The 24262-nt window shown below is 43.5% G+C and overlaps 1 protein-coding gene across 1 annotated transcript in view; it reads left to right on the plus strand.

Moving 5' to 3' along the window:
- The window catches only part of LOC309556569 (fibrocystin-L-like), a gene marked incomplete at both ends in the record, with an annotated part of 290856 nt that extends 284245 nt beyond the window's left edge, over positions 1 to 6611 (plus strand). Inside the window, 2 exons of the mRNA XM_082259013.1 lie at positions 4072 to 4228; positions 6379 to 6611. Of these exons, the coding sequence (XP_082115139.1) occupies positions 4072 to 4228; positions 6379 to 6611 (390 nt within the window). The remainder of the gene's footprint in view (positions 1 to 4071; positions 4229 to 6378) is intronic.
- Positions 6612 to 24262: the final 17651 nt, after the last annotated feature.

A 24262-nucleotide genomic window follows, 5' to 3' on the forward strand; every position in this document is an offset into this window, starting at 1 on the left:
CAGACTCAGAATCTCCTCTATGACGCCTAGATCTGGATGGCGACGTACAGTGGGTACGGAAAGTATTCAGACCCCCTTACATTTTTCACTCTTTGTTATATTGCAGCCATTTGCTAAAATCATTTAAGTTCATTCTTCTTCCTCGTGAATGTACACATAGCACCCCATGCTGACAGAAAAACACAGAATTGTTGACATTGTTGCAGATTTATTAAAAAAGAAAAACTGAAATATCACATGGTCCTAAGTATTCAGACCCTTTGCTCAGTATTTAGTAGAAGCCCCCTTTTGATCTAATACAGCCAGGAGTCTTTTTGGGAAAGATGCAACAAGTCTTTCACACCTGGATTTGGGGATCCTCTGCCATTCCTCCTTGCAGATCCTCTCCAGTTCTGTCAGGTTGGATGGTAAACGTTGGTGGACAGCCATTTTTAGGTCTCTCCAGAGATGCTCAATTGGGTTTAAGTCAGGGCTCTGGCTGGGCCATTCAAGAACAGTCACGGAGTTGTTGTGAAGCCACTCCTTCGTTATTTTAGCTGTGTGCTTAGGGTCATTGTCTTGTTGGAAGGTAAACCTTCGGCCCAGTCTGAGGTCCAGAGCACTCTGGAGAAGGATTTTGTCCAGGATATCCCTGTACTTGGCCGCATTCATCTTTCCCTCGATTGCAACCGGTCGTCCTGTCCCTGCAGCTGAAAAACACCCCCACAGCATGATGCTGCCACCACCATGCTTCACTGTTGGGACTGTATTGGACAGGTGATGAGCAGTGCCTGATTTTCTCCACACATACCGCTTAGAATTAAGGCCAAAAAGTTCTATTTTGGTCTCATCAGACCAGAGAATCTTATTTCTCACCATCTTGGAGTCCTTCAGGTGTTTTTTAGCAAACTCCATGCGGGCTTTCATGTGTCTTACACTGAGGAGAGGCTTTCGTCTGGCCACTCTGCCATAAAGCCCCGAATGGTGGAGGGCTGCAGTGATGGTTGACTTTCTACAACTTTCTCCCATCTCCTGACTGCATCTCTGGAGTTCAGCCACAGTGATCTTTGGGTTCTTCTTTACCTCTCTCACCAAGGCTCTTCTCCCCGATAGCTCAGTTTAGCCGGACGGCCAGCTCTAGGAAGGGTTCTGGTCGTCCCAAACGTCTTCCATTTGAGGATTATGGAGGCCACTGTGCTCTTAGGAACCTTAAGTGCAGCAGAAATCTTTTTGTAACCTTGGCCAGATCTGTGCCTTGCCACAATTCTGTCTCTGAGCTCTTCAGGCAGTTCCTTTGACCTCATGATTCTCATTTGCTCTGACATGCATTGTGATCTGGAAGGTCTTATATAGACAGGTGTGTGGCTTTCCTAATCAAGTCCAATCAGTATAATCAAACACAGCTGGACTCAAATGAAGGTGTAGAACCATCTCAAGGATGATCAGAAGAAATGGAAACCACCTGAGTTAAATATATGAGTGTCACAGCAAAGGGTCTGAATACTTAGGACCATGTGATATTTCAGTTTTTCTTTTTTAATAAATCTGCAACAATGTCAACAATTCTGTGTTTTTCTGTCAGTATGGGGTGCTATGTGTACATTCATGAGGAAGAAGAATGAACTTAAATGATTTTAGCAAATGGCTGCAATATAACAAAGAGTGAAAAATTTAAGGGGGTCTGAATACTTTCCGTACCCACTGTATGATGTCTAGATCTGGAGGAGTGGTGGTGTTTTGATCTGGAACGCTGCTTGTCTTCACGTGTAGAATGAGGTCGAACAGACCTAGAAGGGCTGAAAAGAGAACATACAAACAAACAAAAGAAAAAGGATCTTAAAAAAAGTCCTAAGATAGGCAGGCAGGAAGAGGTTAACAGGACCAGTCCTACCTGCTGCGCAAGGGCTGGCCACAAGGGGGCAGTGAGACATCTATGACGGCACTGATGAGACCTGAAAACTGCAAGAACCAGAGGGTGGGGCAGAGAAAAGAAAACCTGCACAGCAAGGCAGCTGGCAGAGGACTCACCAGGGCTGAGAACAACAGAGCCTGAGGAAGCAGCCGCACAAGCCCGCAGGTAATCCCAAGCAACACAGCTTTTCCAGCTGTTTAAATTTTTTCGCCTGGGCTGACGTCACCGCCCCTCCAGCGAGCCTGCACCGCGATCAACACTCAGCGGCGCCTGCACACATGCGCAGCCACCGCTATCTTGCCGGAACCGTGCATGCACGATTCAAGCCTCGTTTTTGTCTGCAAAGACGAGCGAGGATGGGACCCAGAGCGGCGGCTTGGAGTGCAGATGCATTCCAGCTGCCATGGCCAAACACAACAAAGGGGAAACAGAAGAAAAGCACATACAAAACTGACTGCTGCCATTACAGGAAAATGTATACATTACCACCACGGCAACGCGTGAACCGGCCTGGAACTCCAGAGGCTGCCACCGAACGTTACCAGCGTGTGTGATCAGGGCGTAAGGGCCTCCTGCTAGTAGCTGGGACATTAGGCCAAATTGCTGCTAATCTGCCAGTAGCTAGGATTTACAGCTCTACATGGCACCGTATACATCGCCCAAATCCACCCTGCTAATAGATGGGATTGCTGGACTTCCAAGAGAACACCATCTGGATTCATCACCTCGCAAACAAGCCACCAGGCCTAAGTTGCAAAGAATCTTCATACAGGATAAGACTCCAAACTTGTAGGAGGAAGACAAAAAAACACGACCCCTAGCACTGAGCAAAATTTATGGGAGTGGGGTCCTATAGGGTAGGAGAGGAGGCGGGGCTAACCCGTACGTATGCTGCAATAGAGTCTGTCAGGAAATATATATATAATGTTTGGGGGTTATGAGTAACTTTTTAGCAAAAAATACTGATTTAAAACTACTAAAAAGTGTCAGAAAAGTCACCCAGCATTGTAAAAATTAAAAGTAAGCATCTATAAATACTGTAGACTTTTAAAAACAGGTACTTACCAGTCCATGTAGTACAACACTGTCTTCTCCTCAGTCACCATCATAGATTTGGGAGCCAGCTGTGACTACCTGATGACTCACAGTCAGCTCCCCACTGTGTATGCATGAAATCATGTGACACTTTGCAGCCTTCTGGGACATGTGACATTACCCCAGGAGGATGTGTGCGGGGGAGGCAGATAAAAAGGACAACACAACATCATCCTCACCTAGTGAGCCACTGAGAGCCTGAGCCAGCTGCTCCCACCACCTCCATAGCCAGGCACTCCAAGGAGCACTGGAGGGGCAGAGCAGAGAGCTGATGATTGAGAGTCACTGACTCTCTGTAGCCTGAAGAGGGAGAGCTGAGCAATCAGTGGTGTTTGACTGTTAAGTTCAGTTCAGTTCAGTTCTTGCAGCCAGTATCTCACAAAAGTAAGTAGACCCCTCACATATTTGTAAATATTTTATTATATCTTTTCATGTGACAACACTGAAGAAATTACACTATTCTACAATGTAAAGTAGTGAGTGTACAGCTTGTATAACAGTGTTAATTTGCTGTCCCCTCAAAATAATTCAACACATTGCCATTAATATCTAAAACACTGGCAACAAAAGTGAGTACACTCCTAAGTTAAAATGTCAAAATTGGCCACCAATCAATATTTTGTGTGGCCACCATTATTTTCTCTCTTGGGCATGGAGTTCACTAGAGCTTCACAAGTTGCGACTGGAGTCCTCTTCCACTCCTCCATGACGACATCACAGAGCTGGTGGATGTTAGATACCTTGCGCTTCTCCACATTCCATTGTAGGGTGCCCAACAGATGCTCAATAGGGTTTGGGTCTGGAGACATGCTTGACCAGTCCATCACCTTTACCCTCAGCTTCTTTAACAAGGAAGTAGTCGTCTTGGAGGTGTGTTTGAGGTTTTTAATCATATAATAAAATATTTACAAAAATGTGAGGGGTGTACTCACTTTTGTGAGATACTGTATATAAATATATATATATAATTTTTTTTTAATGAAATCAGAACTTCTCTTTTCATATACAAGTACATATATAGAGTAAATATGTTTTGATTACTACCTTGAGCTGGGCTTTAACTCTCAGCACTGTTTTGTTTGTAGGGAAATTGTGTTTCTGTGAGCAGCAGTTCACTGTCACTAACAGCAAGACTGAAATATGCCAATAACACCTACGCCAGCAATGGACTGACTGGGAACACTACCATATTATTTGACAGCTGCTGGGCCAACTACACCGACCTTGTTCTCAAACTACCAGGTAAGAGCAACATTTCATATCTCTGCTTCTGTGTGCATCCAAAGGGCTACGTTACATATAAGTAGTTGTAAAGTGACCCTGCTGTAAAAAAAAAAAAAGTTCACAGAAAACAGATTTACAAAGGGGAAACAAAAAATGTACCTAAAGCTGGTCATACACTAATAGATTTCTTCGGTTCAGCTTTCAGGCTAAACCAATGAAAGTTAACAGATTTCTCAAGTCACACATATGGCATTGGTGAAGAAATCTCCCCACTGAGCTACCGTATTCTGTTTCTGACATCCACTAGTGCTCAAACAGTGCCTGCAGCTGATTGGCTGCAGGTGCTGTTCAGCTGCCATTTCTAAGCCTATTTTGAAAAATCAACTTTTGTTGAGTTAGCAGGGACATTCATTGTTAGGATTTGGGCTGAATCCTCTGAATCGGCCAATGTCCTAACAGTGTATGGCCAACTTAACACTGCTCTGTTAAAGAAATACATCACAGTTTTTGCACAAATCAACACTTTCGGGAGCGTCTAGCTCCTGTGTGCCCCAATGTGCACTGTGGTTCCTCCTACTAACCACCCCCCCAGAACACAGCAGAGGCTACTAATCTCATATGATTGAACAATTCTCTAAACACTGAAGTTTCCTGTATATTCACTGTGTAGTTTATTCCATAGGGAGACATCGGTTTCATCTGACACTCTTGTGCCTCTGAGACAGCAAGTAAAGGGAAATGTCCCCAGTGGAGACAGAAATAAAAAGGTTCTAACCTTTCCCAACTCCATCAAAAACTTAAATTGAAACTCCAATTTTTAAAAAATGTTAATCAGTATTGAAAAAAAAGGTTTTGCTACAATACTGAGGAGCTGTCCTCCACAGTACAGTAAAACCTTGGATTGCGAGCATAATTCGTTCTGGAAACATGCTTGTAATCCAAAGCACTCTTATATCAAAGCGAATTTCCCCATAAGAAATAATGGAAACTCAGATGATTCGTTCCACAAGTCCTTCAGTTTATAGTCTATATGCAAAGATTATAGCAATGTGATAGGTTGTGTAACCATAAAATGTCCATCCACAATATGCAGCCTTCCCAAGGGGATTAGAAGCAAAATCTAGCAGAGCTACAGAATATAAGAGAGATGAGAGGAGCCTCTAAGTGTAGCAATATGGTTACATTTAATTAAGGTTCAACATTTAGCAACTCACATGGTTGATGATTAAAATAGGCACACCTAAGTATGCAGGCATCTGGGGTAAAGCTGTCCACATAGACCATCTTCTGAACCACGGCTCTCACCACTGTCAGTCTGCAATCATGATCAGGAAGAATAGCCTGCAGTAGAGTGATCTGAAAGTGAGGCTTTGAATCACTCGTGGAGCGCAGCGGGGAAGGGATGATGAAGATGGCTGTGCAGAGGACGGTCTATGTGGACAGCTTTACCCCAGATGCCTGCATACTTAGGTGTGCCTGTTTTAATCATCAACCATGTGAGTTGCTAAATATTGAACCTTCATTAAATGTAACCATATTTCTACATTTTAGAGGCTCCTCTCTTCTTTTTTATACATGACGCTACTTGTATATCAAGACATTGCTTGTATATCAAGTCAAAATTTATTTAAAAAATTTGCTTGTCTTGCAAAGCGCTCTCAAACCAAGGTTTTACTGTACTTATTTTCTGCCACTAGATGCTGCCAGCCTCCCAGGTTGAATGACAGCCAGTGTCATACAATTCATTTCCTGTAAGCCCAAGCTGTCATGGACCTGCCTCCGGGGCGGGAGGGGGGGGTGTTATAATGCAGGCTGGGCTCACAGTACTCCTGGACTACGAGAGGACCACCCACTGTTGAGGAAGAAGAGATAGGACCTGTGACCTCACCAGACCAGCCTGAAGACTGTAGGCAAATAAAGGTATGTATAATGTTGTTTTTTTTTTTTTTTTAATACTGGTGGACAGCTTCAGGTAGGGGGGTTAACAAAAAGGTTTGAAAGCAGATATGAGACATTAACCAATTAGTCGCCACAAAAATGGACACTGCGCCTCTTTTTAATTGTCTTTATCTATGTTTTTTTTTAATAATATTATTAATACAAACCTTTTTTATGTAGAAAATAACGTACTTGTTATAATTTTTTCTTCTTTCCTCTTTCCATTACAGGTAAGGGATACAGGCTGGAATTTGAACTGAACAATGTCTTCGCTCAGACCAGGTCATTTGATGCCAATACCTTAACATCGACAACAACAACAACAACAACAACAACAACTGCTCCACCAATTCTAGTACCCAGTAATGGAGATTCAGCCATCTACAGCCCCTTCCAGAAGCTGCTGATACTGGTCGGACTCGTCACGCTGATTATTACCAATCAGTTTATGCGCAGTCTTTAAGATATGTTGTATCACTGGTGAGTTACATTTCTATCATTACTGTGAGAGCCTAAAATGCAAAAATGTAATGGATTAAATATAGTTTATATATAATAAAAATATAGATAATAACATTTGTACTATTGCATTAATATGCAGTAGAACAAAAACTAACACAGCTGAGACCTGTTGTATCATGAATATGTGAATGCAAAGTGAAAATAGGTATCAAATGCAGGCAGCTAGAGGTGATTGTATGTACCTTCAAGAGATGGTGAGGCCTCCAAAACGTGGGGCACATTTCACTGCAAGTCTTGGTACTTCCAGGTAGTGGCAGTCTACAGGCTCCCACCTTCTTGTTGGCCAACAAGAGTGGAAGTAGGATATGGTTAACGCGTCGGATGTATTCATTATTATCATATGTTTCCTTGCTTTTGTACCTATATACTTATATGATGAGGTCATTTTAGGGCTAGCCACCCACATGTTGTCTTGTATATTTATGTAATCTTTTGTATTCCCCATTTTCCTCTTTTATACCTTTGTAAAATAAAATTCAAGTTTTTACATAAAGATTATCACCTCATTGCTTCTATTAGAATTTGAACTACTATTTAAGACCTAAAAAGTCCCATTGGGGGTTTTCCCTCTTTGTAGCAAGGTAGGAGAGACCACATGATGGTTAAACCAAATGTAGCAAATCCGCTTTTCTAAACCTTATGGAGCAAACACCTCCTCTGAACATTGGTTCCTCAGGCCTAGCTTTCTGTCTGTTTACTCATTACCTGTATTTCTTTTTAAATACCTTAAAGTGGAGTTCCACCCTAAATTTATACTTACCTCCATCTTCTTGCTCCGGGTCACCTGAAAAACAAATGGATAATCGCAATTTTTTTTTTTTTTTACTTACCTCGTATAGAAGAAAATATACTTACCTTATTTCCCCTTCCTCCCCTCGGCGGCCACGGCGATTCGTCACTTCCTGGTTTGGAAATAATTCCTGGGAGCTGAACGTCATCTCTCCCAGGAATCAATGCGCCTGCACCGGCCCCGACGTCAGTTCCGGGGCGCACGCGTCATTCCCTTCTAAACAGCTTCTGGGCATGCCCAGAAGCTGTGGAGGGATGACGCGCGTGCACCGGAATTGACGGCGGGGCCGGTGCAGTGCATCGTGGGACCAAAGAAGACGGAAGAGGACGCAGAAGAGGATCGCGCTGGCTTCAAGCTGCCCACACTTGAGATGGCAGCGCTGGACAATACTTTTTCAAGGTAAGTATTTCTCCTAAAAGGTAAGTGCAACCCGGGACAGTACAGAGGCTAGCCATTGTGGAATGTACTAGCCCTGACTGTCCCGGGGGTATTTTTATTAAAAAAAGTATTCCCAGGGTGGAACTCCGCTTTAACAATTTTTTTCATCCAGATCTTCCTCAATGAATCTTACGGGTTTTAGTTACTTTTTCAATAGCTTAGAGTTGGTTGAAATGTGTTTTTTCTCTATTTTATAGATCAGTTGGATCATCAAGGACAATGAAAAGCGGATGAAATTTACAGAAGATATTTTTTCATGTTATAAATCAACAATATCAATATTTACTGTGTGCTGTGAAGACATTTATTATAAACAATTTGTATATTTAAAAATTATAAATAAAATTGCTTCATAAATCAGCTTTATAAAGAAAATAGCTTTATCAATCATATAGCATATTTATAGCAAGCTACACCATGAAAGTAAGGCCTCATGCACACGGCATCAAAAACAGATCTTTTAAGGGTGTTTGACTTTTTTTTTCTGCCTCTAAACCCCCCTCCATGTTAGCTTATGTGTTCATGTACACATAAGTGTTTAGAGACATGGGCGTTTAGAAGCAGAAAAAAAAAAAACCCAGAGCCAGTGCATTCAGGAGAGGAGCATTTTCCCTTAAAAAACACCTCACGTGCCTAAGAGCTAGAAGCATCAAGCCCTTCAGTTTCAACATTTCAATCTTCAGAATACATTAATATTCTGATCAATAATTGAATGAATGCCCAAGCGCTTGTCACACCTAAACACGTTTTCAAAATGAACCTTTAGGGCTCTTTCACACGGTCTCGCCTCCGTAGGCGGATCCGTGTTGCTCAGCGGGGACCGATCCGCCGATCCCCGCTGAGCCGGCGGATGACAGCTCCGTCTCCGCTTGCAGTGCGGAGAGGAAGGTGTCACAGCTCCCGCTGCTCTCTATGGGGGATCGGATGAGAGTGGACCGTCTGTCCGCTCTCATCCGATCCAATCCGATCCCTGAACGGATGGAAAAATAGGGTTTCCATCCGTCCAGATTTCATGGACAGGATCGGATACGGATGGCAGCGGGTGTCAGTGGAGGTGTCTCCGCTGACATCTGCTGCCCCATAGAGCTGCATGGGGGATCCGATCAGATCTGCCTAAAAAACTGACAGGCGGATCTGATCGGATTGCCCATGTGAAAGAGCCCTTAGGCGCATTTTTTACACTGATTTTCCTCTACTAGGAGAAAGGCGTTTAGGAGAGCTGGGCAAATTTGCCCAGTGTGCATGGGGCCTAAGTATAACAATAAGCAAGGTTACAACTGCTATTATTAATTGTATTATTACTATTATTATTATTATTTTTATTATACAGCATTTATTTAGCACCAACATATTTTCCAGAGCTTTACAATCTAAAGAGAGACAGTACAGTTACAATACAATAAAATACAAGAGGTTTAAGAGGGCCCTGCTCATAGGAGCTTACAATCTAATAGAGTATGGCAATTGGTACAAAAGGTTATAACTGTGGGGGAAGAGCTGATGAAAGTGATAAAAGTTTAGCTAGAGGCATGATAGGCTTCCATAAAGAGATGAGTTTTCAGGGATTGCCCAAGGGTAAGTCAGAAGATGGGAGAGGCTCTGGAGAAGTCCTTTAGATGAGCATGGGAGGAGGAAACAAGAGAGCTTAAGAGCAGGAGGTCTTGGGAGGAGCGGAGAGGAGGTTTTGGGTGTACTTAGGAGATAAGATTGGTATTGCAGCTAAGGGCAGACTTGTTGATGGCTTTGTATGTTGTTGTTAGCATTTAGAATTTTATTTGTTGGACAATTGTAAGCCAGTGGAGGGATTGACAGAGAGGGGTGGTGGCAGGGCCGGTGCCTGACCATTTTGCGCCCCAGGCAGAACCAGCTACTTGCAGCCCCCCCCAAAAAAAAAGGCTGCAGATGCAACCTGTGCAGAGATGTTTTCTTTCCGCCTCCGGTGGCACGTGCTCGCCCCCTACAGGCTCCTGGGCGAGCGACGTAGGTCTACGTCCGTTTGCCCAGGAGCGGCTGACTGCTGCAGTAAATAGTCGTGCGGCGGTCGGCAAGTGGTTAAACACTCCCATTGCGCTTCCATCTACAAAAACACGTTAGTAAAAGGAACCTGCACCATTGAAATATCCTGTTTCTGGCTTACTTTCCATAATGAATTAACAAAAAATGCATGCACTGTATAGAACACAATAAACTGACCCTATAGAACACTCATAAATGCAATTAGTTTTCAGCATGATTTTATATGCATGAATGTTATACAGACCAAAAAGGATCAACTTATAGCAACTCATCAGACGTCAGGCAACTGTTCTCAGATCAATAACATAAATAAATGTAATCAGTGGCAATGAGCTAACGCATTATCTTCTACCATAGAGGATTGATTGTTGTGATTAAATGGAACCTACAGTATATGGACTTGCAGCCGATTACTTATTGAATAAATATGTTTCCTTCTAGTCTGTCAGTCTCTGTGTTACAAAAAAATACTAAGTTCACCCTGAGAATTACCAATATGAATTTTAACTTGCAGTGTCCATTCCACAGCCTTTATTTCCAAGTATGTAGTGAATATAAGTGCAGCGCTAATGATTATAATTAGACAATTGAAAAAAACAAAATTCAAATTGCAAACAAAGGAAAGATCCTCATATACAGTTGTGCTCATAAGTTTACATACCCTGGCAGAATTTATGATTTCTTGGCCATTTTTCCGAGAATACGAATGATAACACAAAAACTTTTCTTTCACTTGTGGTTAGTGTTAGGCTGAAGCCATTTATTATCAATCAACTGTGTTGGGCTGGACCATGCTATAACCATCTACTCTATGTTTTCAATGGAATTAACCTCTTTTGCATTTATGCCAATGTCATTATGATTACTATTTGAGTGTATGGTTTTTAATTGTGGATTGTAAATTAATAAAAGTTTAACCTTTTTATATTAGAATATATTTTCTTTTGGTACGGTACCATTAAAATCCCTGTGGCCCCCCACTTTCCTCCCTATCCCTCTTTCCCCCCCCCCCAAAATCCCCCCCTTTTGCCTTTTTCCCATTGATTTGGCAAACAAGGCTTTCCTCTTTTTAAATCGTAATGACAACAGAATCTACCCAAATGACCCTGATCAAAAGTTTACATACCCTGGTGATTTTGGCCTGATAACATGCACACAAGTTGACGCAAGGGGGTTTAAATGGCTATTAAAGGTAACCATTCTCATCTGTGATCTGTTTGCTTGTAATTAGTGTGTGTGTATAGAAGGTCAATGAGTTTCTGGACTCCTGACAGACCCTTGTATCTTTAATCCTGTGCTGCATGGATGTTTCTGGATTCTGAGTAATGGGGAAAGCAAAAGAATTGTCAAAGGATCTGCGGGAAAAGGTAGTTGAACTGTATAAAACAGGAAAGGGATATAAAAAGATATCCAAGGAATTGAGAATGCCAATCAGCAATGTTCAAACTCTAATCAAGAAGTGGAAAATGAGGGATTCTGGTGAAACATCTGGGTAGCAGTGACCATAATATGATTTCATTTAATGTTAGCTGTAAGCAAAAAACCCATACAGGAAATACAAAAACACTTAACTTTAAGAGAGCAAATTTTCCAAGGATGAGGGCTGCTCTCCAGGATTTAGACTGGGAGGGAATATTGGCATCTATGAGCACAGAACAGAAATGGGAATTTTTCAAAAATACTTTATGCAAACTCACTGCAAAGTATATTACCATGGGTAATAAGTTTAAAAGGCTAAAAATAAAACCTATGTGGCTCACAGCAAAAGTTAAAAAAGCTATAGATAAAAAGAAAAGAGCTTTTAAAAAATATAAAAATTAGGGAACACTATCATTGTTTAATTGTTACAAAGAATATAACAGAATATGTAAAAAGGAAATCAGGGATGCAAAAATTCAAAATGAACGACAAATTTCAAAAGATAGTAGGACAAACCCCAAAAAATTCTTCACATATATTAACAGTAAAAAGGTTAGGTCTGAGCATGTAGGCCCTTTACAAAATAACCAGGAGTGGGTGACTGGGGACAAAGAGAAGGCAAATGTATTAAATACTTTCTTCAGCTCTGTATATACAAAGGAGCATGGGGGAGCTCATGACCATAATGAGGACGGTATTGACACAGCCCCAAATGATCCACAATAGCTCAAAAGTGATATGGTCCAGAAATATTTAGACAGAATAAGGGTGAATAAAGTGCCTGGACCAGATGTCATCCACCCACGCATCCTAAAAGAATTGAGCGCTGTCATTTCTAAGCCTTTGTTTCTAATTTTTAGGGACTCGTTAAGGACTGAAATAGTACCACTGGATTGGCATAGGGCAATGTGATGCCTATATTAAAAAAGGGATCAAAGTCTTTGCCAAGTAAATATAGACCTGTTAGTATAACTTCTATAGTCGGGAAGATATTGGAGAGTTTAATAAAAGACCACATAGATGAGTTCTTGCTGGAAAAAAATATTTTAAGCAACAGACAGCATGGATTCATGAGAGACAGAAGTTGTCAAACAAACCTGATTTCTTTTTATGAGGAGGTAAGTAAAACCTTGGACAGAGGGGTGGCTGTAGACGTAGTAAACTTGGATTTTGCAAAAGCTTTTGACACAGTTCCCCACACATGGCTAATGTGTAAGGTAAAGTCTACAGGCTTGGAAAGATCGGTTTGTAATTGGATAGAAATTTGGCTAAAAGATAGAATTCAGTGAGTAGTGGTTAATGATTCTTACTTTAATGGTCTAAGGTTAACAGTGGTGTACCCCAAGTTTCAGTGTTGGGACCCTTACGTTTTAATATCTTTATAAATAATATAGGGTCTGGGATTAAAAGTACCATTTCAGTCTTTTCAGATGACATCAAGCTTTGCAGTGGAATAACTTCTTTACAGGAGGTCTCCAACTTACAATCTGACCTCAATGCACTGTTTCATTGGGCAACTATGTGGCAAATTAGGTTTAATGTTGATAAATGTAAACTTATGCACTTGGGGGCTAAGAATATGCATGCATCATACATACTAGGTGGAGTAGAACTGGGGGAATCCATAGTGGAGAAGGATCTGGATGTTCTGGTAGATCATAAGCTTAATAATAGCATGCAATGCCAAGCTGCTTTTTCCAAAGCAAGCAAAGTCCTTTCTTGTATAAACAGAGGCATGGACTCCAGAGAGAGAGAGATATAATTTTGTCCCTGTACAAATCATTAGTAAGACCTCATCTGGAATATGCAGTTCAGTTTTGGGCACCAGTTTTTAAAAAGGATATTGGGGAACTGGAGAAAGTGCAGAGAAGGGCAACCAAACTGATAAGAGGCATGGAGGACCTCAGCTATGGGAAAAGATTAGAGGAACTGAATTTATTCTGTCTTGAGAAGAGGAGATTAAGGGGGGATATGATCAACATGTATAAATACATAAGGGGTCCATATAGTGAACTTGGGTTTGAGTTATTCACTTTAAGGTCAACACAGAGGACAAGGGGGCACTCTTTATGTCTAGAGGAAAACAGATTCGTCCAAATATGGAAAGGTTTCTTCACCATAAGCTGTGAAAATGTGGAATAGACTCTTAGAGGTGGTTCTGGCTAGCTCACTAGATTGCTTTAAAAAAGGCCTGGATTCTTTCCTAGGTGTACATAATATAAATGGGTACTAAATTTTTTTTTTAGGTAAAGTTGATCCAGGGAATATCCGATTGCCTCTCGGGGGATCAGGAGGGAATTTTTTTTCCCTACTGTAGCAAATTGGATCATGCTTTGCTGGGGTTTATTTTCGCCTTTTTCTGGATCAACAGCGGGTATAGGATTGTGTATATGGGATTGTATGGTAGGGTTTTTCAATACTGTTTTTTTTTTTTTTTGGTTGAACCGGATGAACTATGTAACTATGTAACCAAACCACGGTCAGGTAGACCAACTAAAATTTCAGCCACAACTGCCAGGAAAATTGTTTGGGATGCAAAGTAAAACCCACAAATACCTTCAGGTGAAATACAGGACTCTCTGAAAACATGTGGTGTGGCTGTTTGAAGATGCACAATAAGGAGGCACTTGAAGAAAGATGGGCTGCATGGTCGAGTCGCCAGAAGAAAACCATTACTACGCAAATGCCACAAAGTATCCCGCTTACAATACACCAAACAGCACAGAGACAAGCCTCAAATCTTCTGGCACAAAGTCAATTGGAGTGATGAGACCAAAATTGAGCTTTTTGGCCACAATCATAAACGCAACATTTGGAAAGGAGTCAACAAGGCCAATGATGAAAGGTACACCATTCCTACTGTGAAACACGGAGGTGGATCGCTGATGTTTTGGGGATATGTGAGCTACAAAGGCACAGGAAATTTGGTCAAAATGGATAGCAAGAAGAATGCAGTATGTTATCAAAAAATACTGGAGAAAAATGTCCATTCATTAGCCTGGAAGCTGCACATGGGACCTACATGGCCATTCCAACCAGTGGTGTATTTTGGTTTTGTGCTGCCCTAGGCAAGACTAAAATTGGACACCCCCCTCCCCCTCGTATGTAAATTTGTCTCACTCCTTCCTTTTTAATGGATGTGACTCCCTCCACAATTGAAGGGCTTCAAGTTCCAGCATGAACCCCTGAGATCCCACGAGAGGGAGGATGAGAGGGGGAGGGAGAGAGAGAGGGGGGTGAGAGAGAGAGAGAGAGAGAGTGGGATGAGAGAGAGAGGAAGAGAGAGAGGGGGGATGAGAGAGAGAGGGGAGGGGAAAGAGAGAGGGGGTGATAGAGAGAGGGGAGATGAGAGAGAGGGGGATGAGAGAAAGAGAGAGAGAGTGGGGGTGAGAGAGAGAGTGGGGGATGAGAGAGGAGGGATTGAGAAAGAGGGGGGATGAAAGAGAGAGAGGGTGTGAGAGAGAGAGGGGTGAGAGAGAGAGAGAGATAAAGAGGGGGTGAGTGAATGAGAGAGAGAGGAGGGGGTGAGAGAGAGGGGGGTGAGAGAGAGAGGGGGTAAGAGAGAGAGGGAGGGTGAGAGATAGAGGGGCGTGAGAGAGAGGGGGATGAGAGAGAGAGAGTGGGGGGTGAGAGAGAGAGTGGGGGATGAGAGAGGAGGGATTGAGATAGAGGGGGGATGAAAGAGAGAGAGGGTGTGAGAGAGAGAGGGGTGAGAGCGAGAGATAAAGAGGGGGTTAATGAGAGAGAGAGGAGGGGGTGAGAGAGAGGGGGGGTGAAAGAGAGAGGGGGTGAGAGAGAGAGAGGGGGGGGGTTAGAGAGAGAGGGGGGTGAGAGAGAGGGAGGGTGAGTGAAAGAGAGAGAGGGGGCGAGAGAGAGAGGGAGGGTGAGAGCGATGGCTCTAGCAACCAGTGGCCAATAGAGTCTAAGGTGGAGGAGGGGGGGTGGCTTTTTTGCTGCCCCCCTGCAAAGTGCCGCCCTAGGCCTGGGCCTTGTCGGCCTAGGCCAAAATACAGCACTAATTCCAACATAACAATGATCATAAACACAAGGCCAAGTCGACCGGCCATTGGCTACAGCAGAATAAAGTGAAGGTTCTGGAGTGGCCATCTCAGTCTCCTGACCTCAATATCATTGAGCCACTCTGGGGAGATCTCCAACATGCAGTTCATGCAAGACAGCCCAAGAATTTACAGGAACTGGAGGCTTTTTGCCAGGAAGAATGGGCAGCTTTACCATCTGAGAAGATAAAGAGCCTCATCCACAAATACCAAAAAAGACTTCAAGCTGTCATTGATGTAAAAGGGGGCAATATACGGTATTAAGAACCGGGGTATGTAAACTTTTGACCGGGATCATTTGGGTAGTTTCTGTTGTCACTATGATTTAAAAAGAGTAAAACACAGTTGATTGATATAAATGGCTTCAGCCAAACACTAACCATGAGTGAAAGAAAAGTTTTTGTGTTATCATTCATATTCTCAGAAAAATGGTCAATAAATCATAAATTCTGCCAGGGTATGTAAACCTATGAGCACAACATACTGCCCAACATAGTAAGGCTCAGAAAATTTAGTTACATATAACACATATTAAGTCTCTCTGTCTTCCATTGCGGCTAGGAAAAACACTTACATAGTGTGCAGTGCGCGAGGGGAATATTCAGCTCTTGACTGCAACAATAACATATTCCTCATCTCTTCCTCTAACATAACAGCCAAGGTCAAATGCTTGCATAACATCGAATATATATAATATGCAGCGAATATATACAATATCTGTAGTTGCTGTATTTGAAATATCATACTCTAATTGTTATTTCTTAAAAAAATATACTTCTCTCTCCCTTTTATATTACTGCCCTGGGTTCATAAATATGCTTACAATAAAATATTTTTGGTAAAAAAATACCAAAAAGCATATTTTAATTGGTTTGCGCAAAAGTTATCGCGTTTACAAACTATGGGATAGATTTTTGGACTTTTATTTATTTATTTTTTTGTTTTTTTTTAGTAATGGCGGCGATCGGCGATTTTTAGCGGGACTGCGACATTGCGCTGGACAAAATCTGACAGTTACACTTTTTGGGGACCAGTGACATTAATACAGTAATCCGTGCTAAATAATATGCACTGTTACTGTATAAATAAAAATAAAGGAGAATATTGGCCTGAGACTTTGAGTGAGGTGAACACAATTGGCCATTTATAGTAAAGTAGATATAGTTACAAAGTTATTGAAAAATGTAAAAGATCATCATATAAAATTGCATATGCACATGCCAATACATACATTGTTGCAGTACATGATAATACACATGCTTGGAAATTACAGTTGTAATATAACATAGTGGGTTAGAAGCATCTTTCTAACTCGACGTGTTTCGTAAGTCATTGCTCACTCTTCAGGAGTAGATGCGCATGAACATGTCTAGAAAATATATATACATAATGCCAATTTAAGAGTATACATAGTAATAGCCAATGAGGTATGGAGACTCAGGCCCTAGTGGGGAGAAACCATACTTACACATCGGCTGAACCATGCTGGAAAAGACAGCACAACCATCCGGTGGCGGCAAAATAGTCTGGTCCGGGAGCTGAAGGTGCAGGACCCTAAGCACCCCACTGGGAAACAGGTGGAGGGTAGATATAACACGTGTGTATTTGACTGGGCAAGCACCCCCCCCCCCCACCCTTGTGAGACATACAAAAAAATAGCAGGTAGACCAAAATCAGTTTACTGCAGCAGATCACACAGCAATTGATTGCCAGAGGTTACAGCCTATCATTACCGCTCACTGACTGGTTGCTAGAGGTTACAACCCATAATTTCTGCTTGCAAATTGGTTGCTAGAGGTTACTGCACATCATTACTGCTCACTGTTTGGTTGCTAGAGGTTACAGAGTATCATTATCACTCACTGGTTGGTTGCTAGAGGTTAAAGCACATCATTACTGCTAACTGATTGGTTGCTAGATATTACAGCAGATTACTACTGTTCACTGATTGGTTGCTACAGGCTACTGCACTTTATTACCACTCACTGAGCAGTGAAGCAATCCCAAATAATTGAGCAAGTAAAGTGGCACATTGATACACATACTACAGAAAATGACCAGAGACTGCAGACATACAACAAGAGACAGTCAGAGACTGCAGACATACAACAGGAGACAGTCAGAGACTGCAGACATACTACAAGAGACAGTCAGAGACTGCAGACATACTACAAGAGACAGTCAGAGACTGCAGACATACTGCAGGGGACAATCAGAGACTGCAGACATGCTACAGGAGACGGCCAGAGACTGCAGTGCAGACATACTATAGGAGACAGTCAGATACTGCAGACATACTGCGGGGGGCGGTCAGAAACTTTAAGACATATTACAGGAGATGACCATAGACTGTGCACATACTACAGAAGACAATCATAGACTGCAGACATACTACAGGAGACAGTTAGAGACTGCAGACATACTACAGGTGAGAGTCAGAGACTGCAGACATACTACAGGAGACGGTCAGAGACTGCAGACATACTACAGGAGATGGTCAGTTGATTGTATTTTTCAATCGCCCAAATCTTCAAGGCTGAGAGATCCTTGGCATGATATTGCGCAAAATGTTTTGAGACGCTGTATTTGCCAAAACCTTTACATATATTTTGAATGTGTTCATGTATTCTTTTCCACATTAGAGAGGGAGCAACAAAATCATTGAAAAATCAAGTAAAAGCAATTCCAGATGGATTTTTTAATTAAATACTTTGCACCCCCAAAGGATGACTATTGATTTCAATTTGAAGTGCTTTATTTCAAATGATTGAACTATTTTTGGTATGTCTTCTCCCATTTATCCACAAGATGGCAAGTCTGGCTGGCATAATGTGCTAGTATTCATCGCATAATATCACATTATAAAATACTTAGCTTAGAACGAAGCCCCCACAAAGTCACCCAGACACCGCTAAGGGAGCTGTCATGTTCCCTCTGCGTCTCTTCCAGGTTCGGCGGCGCATGCGCGCGGGAGTTCGCTGGTGTCAGCGGCTGCATGCAGGGTAAATATCTCCTAAACCGTGCAGATTTAGGAGATATTAATTTTACCTACAGGTAAGCCTTATTATAGGCTTACCTGTAGGTAAAAGTTAAAAAGTGGAGTATACTACCACTTTAAATGTAGGAGCTATATTCAATTTGATATTCTTTCACTGATGTGGGGAGGTAATTAAAGATACATTTAAAGACACAAATAGGAATATTAAACAATTACATTTATATCTGTCAAAATTTTTTATGCATATCGGTGCATCTTTTTTTGATGATTGCTCTAAATGTGTGGAAATAAATGTGTGTTTTAGCTATGTAAAATGAATATGGACCAGCTGACATACAGTGCTGCTATCACATTGCATCACACTTTGAGAAAGATGGCGCGATGAATCACTGGTCACTATGGTTAACCATCAACAAGCTAAAGCCAAAATCCCAGCATTTGTCACTAAGCTCCCTACCTCCAGGAAGTCACATGACAAGTGATGCAACGAGTCGGGCGGGGCCAGTGACGTCACTTCCAGTGTCTCCGGTACACAGAAGCTGGTTCGAAGGCGATTTTTTTTTTTTATCCTGGATCAAACAGATTTTAAAAAAGGTTTAAAGTGTGAGTACATACTTTTATTCTATTAACATCTTGCCAACCGCCCCACATTTACTGTGGGGCAGTGGCTCTTCTGTGCAAAATCACGTACAGGTACGTGAATTTGCACTTCCGTGTCTGCGACGCACTCACAATGGGAGCCAATCAGCGGGTCTAGCAGACCCAGCGTCTGCGGGGACCCACTGATCGTTCCCGACAGATGCAGAACAGCCTTCTGCCTATATAAACAAGGCAGATCACCGTTCTGTTAGTAGGGAAGACTGAGATCCTGTGTTTCTGCTAAGTAGCAACACAGATCTCTGTCTTCCCACAGTTAAAGCACCTCCGACCACAGTTAGTAAGCACTCCCAGGGAACACTTTTAACCCTTTGATCGCGCCTGATGTTAACCTCTTCCCTGCCAGTGTCATTACTACAATAAAAGTGCATATTTTTAGCACTGATCACTGTACTGGTGTCACTGGTCCCCAACAAAGTGTCACTTAGTGTCCAATTTGTCCAATGTGGCAGTCCTGCTATAAGTCGCTGATTGCCGCCATTACTGATAAAAAAATAAATAAATAAATTCCATAAAAATATCCCATAGTTTGTAGACGCTATAACTTTTGCGAAAACCAATCAATATACGCCTATTGTTACTAAAAACATGTAGCAGAATACATATTGGCCTAAATTAATGAATAAATTACATTTTGTTTACATTTTTATTGGATGTGTTTTATAGCATAAAGTAAACAAAAATGGATTTCTTTCTTACCATAAAATCCTTTTCTCTGAGGTTCACTGACAGACACAGCTCCATATCTTCTAGATCATTGGGCTTTTGCTGCTCTCTCTTCAGGAGTAGGGCTAGGCAGAAACAATTTTGGGTAGGCCCCTGAGGCAGTCCCAGAGGGTATACCATCACTTCCTTCTATAGAACTTCAGTTTGTAACAAGCAGTGTCAGAAGAAAACATAACTCAACCCAACAGAGGGGCGGGTGCGGTGTCCATCAGTGAACCTCAGAGAAAAGGATTTACGGTGAGACAAAAATCCAGTTTTCTCTTTTGTTCACTAACGGACACAGCTCCATGTCTTGTAGACCATTGGAATGTCCCAAAGAAATGAGGGGTGGGAAAATCACAGCAAGAGATATAATTCCCAACAAGGCTAAACCTAGCCAACCAGGTAAAACAGGAGCTCAACCAGGAACAACTGGGCCTCACCACCAGGAAAAAATTACACCCTCAAGAGGCAGGAGCCTCTGCAACCGCAGCCTGCAAAACTTTAATGCCACATCCGAAGATGCAAGTACATCACCCCTATAAAACTTTGTGAATGTGTGTACCACGTAGCCGCCTTGCACACCCGAACCACTGACGCCTGAAGACGGAAGGCCCAGGAGGCACTAAGCGCCCTTGTAAAATGCGCCGTGACAGAGAAAGGAGGAACCTGACCCTTAATAGAATAGGCCTGCACCACCGTCTACCTGATCCACCTGGAAATGTCACAGCAGATGCGTCTTACCCCTTACGAGGTCCATCTGTAAGAACAAAGAATCAGATTTCCGAATCGGCTCAATCACTGTCAGGTACACCTGAATCGCCCTGACCACATCCAAGGAATGTAAAGCAATTTCTTTAGGATGTTTTGGCTTAGGACATAAGGACCATAACACAATATCTTCATTCAAATGAAACCCTCGAGACAGCCTTAGGAAGGAATGCCTGACAGGTCGCAACACCACTTTGTTCCTATGAATCACTAGGTAAGGTGACCAACAAGACAACGCATCAAACTCTGACACCCTACGTGCGGAAGTAATAGCGTCTAAAAAAGCCTCCTTCTGCAACAAAGTGAGCAGAGGAAGACTTTTGAATTACCGCCAGTACCAAATTGAGATCACACGGAGGTACCAGGGATCGCACTGGAGGAGCCAGATGGCGAACTCCCCGCGCAAAGGTGTGAACCAGGCACTTCGCAGCCAACGGCTTTTCTAAAAATATGGTCAAAGCGGAGATCTGGCCCTTGATGGTGCCCAGAGCCAAACGCTTATCTATACCTAGTTGTAGAAAGGCAAAACACCAAGTAATGTACGCATTCCAAACTCTATGATAACTTTCCTCGAAGTAGATTCCTTAGCTTTTAACAAAGTAGGAATCACCGACTCCGACAGCCCTCTGTCCTTCAGCACCTGGCTTTCAATAGCCAGGCCGTTAAAGCCAGCGACTGTAAAGCAGACGATACTGACCGCAAGGGGCCACCAGTGGATCTGCAGCGTTGGCCAGAGGATCCCGAGACCTTGACACAAACCCCTGCACCTTCCTGTTGAGGGTGGAGGTCAACAAGTCCCCATCTGGGGTCCCTCACCAAAGGCACAACTGATGAAATACCTCCGGGTGAAGAGACCATTATCCCGGATCCAACGTCTGCCGACTGAGATAGTCCGCTTGCCAATTCTCTACCCCCGGAATGTGCACAGCAGAGAGGGCTGGAACATATAGTTCTGCCCACCTCAAGATACCAGCTACTTTCCGGGCCGCCAGGGCACTCCTTGTGCCCCCTTGATGATTGACATATGCCACAGCCGTGGCATTGTCCGATTGTATCTTCACAGGGTGTCCCTGCAGATGATTCATCCACCGAGACAGACAAAGTATGATCGCCCGAATCTCCAGGATGTCGATCGGCAGACTGGACTCCTCTCGAGTCCAAACACCTTGAACCGAGCACACTCCCAAGACACTTCACCACCCGGACAGACTAGAAACCGTGGTGACCACAGTCCAATACAGGGGAAGAAAGGATTTTCCCAGGAGAAGCGCCGGGGAGCGGAGCCACCATAGTAGAGACCCCGACTCACCAGGATCAGATCATCCAATGACAGCGGATCCTTGTTCCATTTGGCCAGAATCTATTTTTGCAGAGGTCTGGTATGGAACTGAGCAAACTGAACTGCCTCGAAGGTGGAAACCATCAGGCCCAGCTCTTGCATGCAAGTCCTGAGCGAAGACAGATGGTTGGACAACAGGAGCCGAATCACATCCTGTAGCTTCAGAAGTTTCACCTGTGGAAGAAACACCCGGGCCGACGTGGAGTCCAGCGTCAGACCCAAGTAGTCCAACTTGGTGGACGGAGTCAAAGCCGATTTCTGAAAATTCAGTGTCCATTCGAACTCCTGAAGAGTTCGCACAGTGATGTCCAGGTCGGCTTCTAGAGCCTAAGAAGACTCTGCACGCAGAAGCAGATCATCCAGATAACCCAGAACCACTATCCTCTTCTGCCGTAGCAAGACCAGCACTGGGGCCAAAACCTTTGTGAACACCCGAGGAGCTGAGGCGAGACCAAAGGGTAAAGCCCTGAATTGATAGTGCTCCTCGCCCACGGCAAAACGAAGAAAACGCTGAATATGAAATCAAGCATCCTTGAGATCGATAGAAGCCAGAAAATCACCTTGATGGAGGAAAGCTACTACCATGCAAATGGACTACATCTGAAATTTCTGAACCTGCGCAAAGTGGTTCAGAGCCTTGAGGTCCAAGATCGGACAAACCCTGCTTTCCTTCCTGAGAACTGTAAATTTGAATAAAAACCTTGAAAACATGACGACTCTGGAACGGGCACAATGACTCCGTGTGCTAACAGATCCTGCACTGCCCTGTATAGGCCCTGTAGCTGATCGTGATACAGGTGCAAGTTGGAAGGAAAGAACCTTGCCGGAGGCAAGGTCCAAAAATCGATCTTGTAACCGCACCGAATCAACTCGTGGAGACATTTGTCCTGAATGAGCAATGTCCACGGTTCTGGAAAAAGGCGAAGCTGTCCCCCCACTAGAGATGTGGGTGAGGGCGTCCCTTCAAGCTGGGGAAGGCTTGTCTGCGGAACCGGTGGTCCCTGCCTTTGACTTACCATTCCAGGGGCTCTTGGAGCCTCCTGCAAAGTTATGGGTGGATCTCGAACCCTTTTCCTGCGATCCAGACAGACGAAAAAGCCGCCTGTGAGCCGAGAAAAAAGGACCACGTTTACAATGAGGTTCCTTACCCCTAGCAACCTGCAGAAGTAATGTATTCTTACCTCCCGTAAGGCCCTCTTCCATAGAGGCACCAAACAAACAGTCACCTACAAAATATAGATCAGTCAGTACCTTTTTAAAAGCCTGGTCGGCCGATCAGTACTTCAACCAAATAATGCGGCGAAGAATCACCGCCATCAGATACCCTGGCGGCCAAGGGGGCTTAATCCAAAGAAGCATCACAAATGTACTGTAACCCCTGGATCAACTGACCGGTCAGCTCAGGAGGGTGTTGACTCCCTTCCAGATCCTGACGTAAAATTTTTGCTCATTCCGTTAAAGTCTGGGATACCAAGGTGAGAGCAAACATCGGCCACAACATTGAACCTGCCAAGGTGAAAAGGTGCCAGACCAGAGCCTCAGCTCTCTTGTCCACAGGATCCTTAAAGGATGGAGAATCCTCCTCCGGCAAGAGTGTGGCCTTATTCAACCTGGAAACCTGAGAGTCCACCGACGATGGAACCGTAAGTTTCTTCAGGAGAGACTCCTCAAAAGGATATCTCCTAGCAAAACGCTTAGGTATTTCAACCATGTGTTTCGGGGAACCCCACTGAATAGTGACAATCTTGCCAAAATAGGCAGAAAAAATAAATACCTTTGTCACCTTGGAAGATTTGTGGGTGCCAAACTGCACTGGCGTCGTCGACTCAGCATTAGCTGAGTCCTCCAACTTTAAGGTTTCCACCACTGACACAATTAATGCCTCCACTAGCTCTTTTTCATGCGTGGCTGCGGAGGAGCTCGTCCTCACTATTAGTGAGGAATTCGTCCTCACTATTAGAGCATTAAGCGTGCGTGGACGCAGACTTAGTGGGCTGACTCTCGTCCGCAGCGGCAAAATCCACCTCAAATTCTGTGGAGGCAGAGGATACAGGTGAAGACGGGGGGGGGGGGGCTTCTTGTTAAGCCTCCTTTGCAGGGCCATATCTACCTTGGATACAAGTGGATGCAGGGCTGCCGTCATGGCCGCCAGGGCAGACTGAGACCCAGAGGGGCCCGCAGCTTCCAGGAGTGGGTCAAGTGGTAATCCACGCTGCAGAGCCGTGCACAAAAAAGAAAAAGTTTTCTTTATTTTTTCATAAAAGAACCCCCCCCCCCCCCACCCCAGCGCACCTCTGGAGCGCTACAAGAATCAGCGCACCAGTGGCACTGTATAGCATAGGAAGGATCGTATACTGAAAGAGACTCGCCACCCCAGAGCTGGAGAGCGCCAAACAGCCTG

Source organism: Pelophylax lessonae, assembly GCF_965119305.1.
Source record: "Pelophylax lessonae genome assembly, chromosome: 5".
In the NCBI taxonomy this organism is placed as follows: domain Eukaryota; kingdom Metazoa; phylum Chordata; class Amphibia; order Anura; family Ranidae; genus Pelophylax; species Pelophylax lessonae.